The sequence below is a fragment of the Sinocyclocheilus rhinocerous genome, unplaced genomic scaffold, assembly GCF_001515625.1.
Source record: "Sinocyclocheilus rhinocerous isolate Xijiao unplaced genomic scaffold, SAMN03320098_v1.1 scaffold899, whole genome shotgun sequence".
In the NCBI taxonomy this organism is placed as follows: Eukaryota; Metazoa; Chordata; class Actinopteri; order Cypriniformes; family Cyprinidae; genus Sinocyclocheilus; species Sinocyclocheilus rhinocerous.
The window spans coordinates 1,585,006-1,590,744 of NW_015653460.1; the positions used below are offsets into that span (position 1 = coordinate 1,585,006).

Consider the following 5,739-nt stretch of genomic DNA (forward strand, 5'->3'; position numbering starts at 1 on the left):
GTGTCTCATGTTACATATTTGTCAGTGCTATATCTGTAACATTTTTTGAACATGGACATATTTATTCAGCAAGGAACTTTTTTTTTTTAAATCAAAACTGACAACTGTTTTCAACATTGATAATAATAAGAAATGTTTCTTGAGCATCAAATCAGCATATTAGAAAGATTTTTGAAGGATCGTGTGATACTGAAGACTGGAGTAAAAAAGCTGAAAATTCAGTAAATTACTGTTTACAATACATTAAATTTTAAATGATTTAAATGTAATTATTTATAATTAAAATTATTTCACAATATTGTTTGTATTGCACTTTTGATTGATGAAAGAGTCTTATTTTTACCGGCACTAAACTTTTGAACGGTAGTGTACATGCATCTTTTTGATTTGCAAACCTGTAATTATACAAGTTATATTAAAAATACAATATACAATTCTCAATTTAATTGAATAATAATGTGAATTTTATAATATTATGTGCTAGAGCTGGTGAAGATTTTGGCCCGTCTTAAGAAGCATAAACAATCCTTATGTTGACCCTGAGTGCAGTATTCATAAATTGCCATACTTTTATTTCTGCATAAATATACCAAAACCATTGGTCATCTGCACTCATAAGCTCTTAGAAAGCTCCATTTATTAAATATAATTATGAAATGTATGTACACCATTCATTTACAGTAGTCATATAGAAAAAAAAACAGCCATAGAATTCATTCTCAATAGAAAGCAAGTGTTTTTTCTTTTTTTGTGTGTGTATTGTTTTTTTCTAGTCAGGAGATATAATGCACTTCAATAAGGACGAGATTTCGTTCCCGGGGCACGCTCAGTTGCGAGACCAGCTCGATTACGGTGGGAAAGAGAATTAAACTGCCTGAATCTGCCGGCCCATGGGAATTGGGATACACACAAATGACTCATATTCCATCCCTCAGCCGCCGCTGATATATTCTTATAGTCCTTTGATGGGTAATCCCAGCCTTTAGCGGCTCCTAGCACCAGTCAATAGTTTCAACATCAAATGTGGGGTTGTCGGATGCGGACGTCTTTAATCTTTTGTTTTTTTTTTGGACATGTTGAGCGATGATCGATCCTTTAAAAACAACATTTGGGAAGGTCTGCCGCTCTGCCACAAAACCATTCTCTCAGAACCCTCTCCGCTGGGGTTTCAGTCCATTAGCTTAAGCCCACTCTATATGCAGGCTCTGAGACAGACAGGTTTGAGCAGGCACACTGGATAAAGACAATTCAGAGTGATGCTTCAGCCCTCCTGCTGTGTTGTTTGCTTGGGAAGTGTGTGTGCTGTGCATGTATAACCTATTATTATGCCCGTAAAATAACAATATACAGCTCTGTCATCATCCAGGAGGCTGGCGCACGCTTACTTTCACGTAAGCTTGACTCTCTTCGTAGAAAATAAGCAAACAAACAAAAATGTCTCTGTTGTAATTTCTTGTGCCTGTTGGGTCATTGCTGGCCTCTGGCTGCTCAGCTTGCAGTGTAGATAATACAGTGCGGTGGGTTTGGTAGCATGTACACTGGCGGCAGGCTGTTCGATTAAATGCCAGGCACGAGATGGCGAGGTCAGATGTAGTATTCTTTGCTGTCGTGGTTGGGTTTGTGCAGGTCCAGTGCAGCCCGGTATGGAGGATGCTCCATGCTGGGTCGGTGCATCTTTCCGGTGATTACGGGGGGCGCTGGAGTCCGTCGGTGACGATACAGGAAGCGGATGATGAAGGCCAACGCACAGAGGGTGATGAACACCACTGCAGCCACTACTCCTGTTCATTAGATAAATTAAGAGGTGGCATGTAAAAATGAAAACATGCTAAATATGAATAAATTACACTGGTTCACTACTTTGAATGCAATGGTGTGGCTTTGTAAATGTATCTTGATCGCTCTACAGTGCAGTGCTGCAGTGGAACAAATCAGAACAGCATGAAATAAAACTAAACTAAAGATGTATGAGGCTGTTCATTTCTAACGATGGTTTATTACTTGTCAGATCTGAGTATTATTTTGAAAAGTTTTTCCCAGAGCACAATATCATGGGGATCTATACCTCCGAGTACTGCCAAGTCATTTTGATGAGCCTTTTTCAGTGGATATTTGCCTCGGTTTGTTTTTGCTGAGTCATCTGCAAGCAGAGAACGAGAGCGAGAGGAAGACAATGAACTGGCTTTTGTGATTCTTTTCAGCAGGCTGAAAAACACTGTCATTTTTGAGTCTCATGCAGTGTGGAAACTATTAAAAAGGATCATTTACCTGACCGTGTGTGTGTATCGCTCAAAGTGTTCGAGCTGGATACCGTCCCACAACTTGATGCTTCCAGGCGGCCGATAACAGTAACTAACGGGCTTTGGCTGTTTTGCAGGGCTGCCTTCAGAGGGGTAGCCTGATTAAACTGCACGGAGGACAAGCAGCCAATAAACCCTCTCAATCCAGCCTGAACCAGTTCCTTATCAGTAATGTCAATACCTGAAACAGGAAAAATAATTGAGCAACTGAACTTAAATGTGATGCGTGTAATATTTACATATATTAAAATATATTCTCCCATGCCAGGTTAATATGCAGAGACAATGACACTGCTATTCAAAAGTTTGGGGACAGCAAGATATTTTTTTTTTCAGTAGGATATTTTTGAAAGAAGTCTCTTATGCTCACCAAAGCTGCATTTATTTGATCAAGAATACAGTAAAAATGTTAGTACAATTTAAATTAACTGTTAATGTCATATAAAATGAAATTTATTTCTATGATAGCAAAGCTGAATTTTAAGCATCCATTACTCAAGTCTTCAGTGTCACATGATCCTTCAGAAATTGATTTTTTTAAAGATTTGATGATTAAAAAAAAAAGTCTTTACTGTCACTTTTGACCAATTTAATGCAAGCTTGCTGAATAAAAGTATTAATTTTTTTAAAAACAACTTTCTAAAACAAAATTTGAATGGTAATCTACTGTATAAATAAACCATTTCTATGTTTACTCTTCTGAGAAAAGAGTAACCAAAACAAGGCTCTGTTAGTGGCTCAACAAATGGCATGAGTTTGGAGTGAAATTAGCTGTTTGTCTGACTAATGGGAGACGAGGAGAGTAATTTGAGAGTAATTATGCATTTCACCTTTAAATGAATTCAAAGTCAACTGTTAAACTGTTTATGTAACCACTCCACAGCTTTAATTTTAAAAGGAGCCGACTGCAGAATCACAGTAACCTCTAATCTGCTTAATAACCTTTTTAAGAAGCTTCATTATTAGATTACTCAAGTCCCTTTTTTAGTGTCTACAAAGCCTTTCTAAAACAGAATAAATCAGCACATTCAGTGCCAGTTCCTTTTTTATTTTGCGTCTGTATGACTAATGAGTCTAAAAGGGGCTTGTTGTAGTTCTGTGAGTGCTTTATTGCTAATTTGTATTAAATGTTCACTCGCCTCTATCAAAGCACTGGGGTTCGTGCCACTTTCCGACCCTCCTTATTGCCTATCAGGTAAAAAGAAACAGTCTCCTAGGCAACACTGAGACATTCCATTTGGCTTTGACTTGGCAACTCACCTGTGACGGCGCTGTCAAAAGTGTGCCTCCCTACTCAGACAACAACCCACCCTGTCCTAACCTACCTGGATTCAAACACCTGACGCCACATCAGTGAAATAGAAATGTGTGAAACAGCACACAAGGAACATGAAGAAATGGAGTCCTCTTCAAAAGCCTGTCAGAAGCTCACCTTGGATTCTCCCCAGAATCACTGACCTCGCCGGGCTGAGAGCAGATCCAGGAGACAGGCTGTACTGCTGGGTTATCGTGTTGTCAATCTGGAAGGGGACAAATAATGGCAGATAATTTGGGAAATATTGATAATAGATTTGAATCGGTCACAGGAAAAAAAAACATCTCAGGTCGCTATGACACGCTTTTCATCAGATAAGTTATCAGATAAGAATAAAAGTCATCCGTTCTCATTCCTGTAGAGAGTCAAGTATAGGAGGTCAAGTAACACCCCTTTAAAAATCAGATACTGACCACTGTGTTAAAACTCACCTGGACAAGGAGCTCCTGTCCCTTTCGATTGATTTTGACCCAGTGGAACCGTCCGTCTGCTAGACTGGATGACACTGGGCTGAACGTTTCTGTTTGTTTTTCTTTGTTCAACAAGTATCGTATTTGCAGGCTGCCTGGGAAATCAAAGTAAAAGCTATTGACTTAAAAGTCATAAGGTATATACATGTACCTTATGTACTTGTCATGTACATAAGGTACATGACAAGGAGAAATAATGTTTTAAATTTATACAATACAAATTCCAACAGGGTGTTCAAGACCCCAGTGTAAACTGTTTTTGTATCACTGTGATCTTTTTCATGGCTACTAACCAAAGAAATAAACGAATGTACAATAAATATTGAGTTGAAATCGTTCAGTTAAGTAAGAATAAATGATGGTATGTTGATACAAGAAATATTACACTAGAATAAATATGTAAGAAATTGTCTGATTAGGACAACGTTTGATCATGTTTAGTGATCATAATAAAATATTGATAAATATAAAAAAAGACTCTAACACTAGTGCTTTCTATTCCTTTTCTATTCTATCTACTTGCTTTCTTTTTTATTTATTATAAAAAATAGCCCTCTAACACTAGCGTTTTCTATTCTTTATTAAAAAAGACCCTCAAACACTAACGTTCTCTATTCTTTTCTATTATATCTACTTGTTTTCTTTTTATTTATTATAAAAAATGACCCTCTAACACTAGCGTTCGCTATTCTTTTTCTATTCTATCTGCTTCATTATCTATCTATCTATCTATCTATCTATAGTGGGGAAAATATTTATTTGATCCCCTGCTGATTTTGTAAGTTTGCCCACTTATAAAGAAATGAAGGGTCTGTAATTTTATGGTAGGTTTATTTTAACGTATAGAGACAGAATACCAACCAAAAAATCGAGAAAAAAACACATTATATAAAGGTTAGAAATTGATTTGCATTTCAGTGAGTGAAATAAGTATTTGATCCCCAAGCAAACCATGACTTAGTACTTGGTGCAGAAACCCTTGTTGGCAAGCAGAGTGTCACGTTTATGGCCTCTCCTCCCCGTGTTTCTTTTCCGTTTTTGAAAGCTTTTTGTTTTCCCAGTTTCTCCCCGCGATTATGGAAATCGGCACTTGTTTCGCCGCCTTAGCTCGCAGAGATCTCCGCTTCGTGGAGTACGCTTGGGAATTCTGCGGGCTCGCCGCACAGACGACTGCGGGCTCGTACAGCGTTAGACGACGCCACGCTCAACTCGCTGTTCTGGATCAGGGCTAATTACCATCGCCCCGTGGACCTCCCAGACACCACTGGACTAAGCTGGAGGGAAGGGATCCTCCGGTGTCTGGAGAGCGTCTGGCCCCGATCCAGAACCAGCTCGCCGTCAAGCCCGCCGGCCGCCGCTGACTCTGCGCTCTTGGACATGGCGCTACCTCTAGTGTTCTCGGCTCCTATCCTCACCCCAGAATCGGCTCCAGAAAGTTTTCCTTCGTCTCCGCTGGTCCCGTCCAGCTCTCCATCATCCCCTGAGTTTCCTTCGTCTCCGCTGGTCCCGTCTAGCCCTCCTTCGTCTCCTGATTCCCCCGAGTTAGCCAGCCTTGCACCTCCAGAGCGCCCTCCAGAGTCAGCTCCTCCAGAGCGCCCTCCAGTGCCCGCTCCTCCAGAGCGCCCTCCAGTGTCAGCTCCTCCAGAGCGCCCTC

General features: G+C 39.9%; 1 protein-coding gene across 1 annotated transcript in view; it reads right to left on the reverse strand.

The window, feature by feature from the left end:
- Positions 1-639: 639 nt before the first annotated feature.
- The window catches only part of LOC107715775 (contactin-associated protein-like 5), a 74,647-nt gene continuing 69,547 nt past the window's right edge, over positions 640-5,739 (reverse strand). Inside the window, exons 20-24 of the mRNA XM_016521967.1 lie at positions 4,047-4,180; positions 3,733-3,820; positions 2,269-2,481; positions 2,066-2,140; positions 640-1,781 (exon numbers count right to left, since the gene is read on the reverse strand). Coding sequence (XP_016377453.1) covers positions 1,585-1,781; positions 2,066-2,140; positions 2,269-2,481; positions 3,733-3,820; positions 4,047-4,180 — 707 coding nt within the window. The 3' untranslated portion in view covers positions 640-1,584. The remainder of the gene's footprint in view (positions 1,782-2,065; positions 2,141-2,268; positions 2,482-3,732; positions 3,821-4,046; positions 4,181-5,739) is intronic.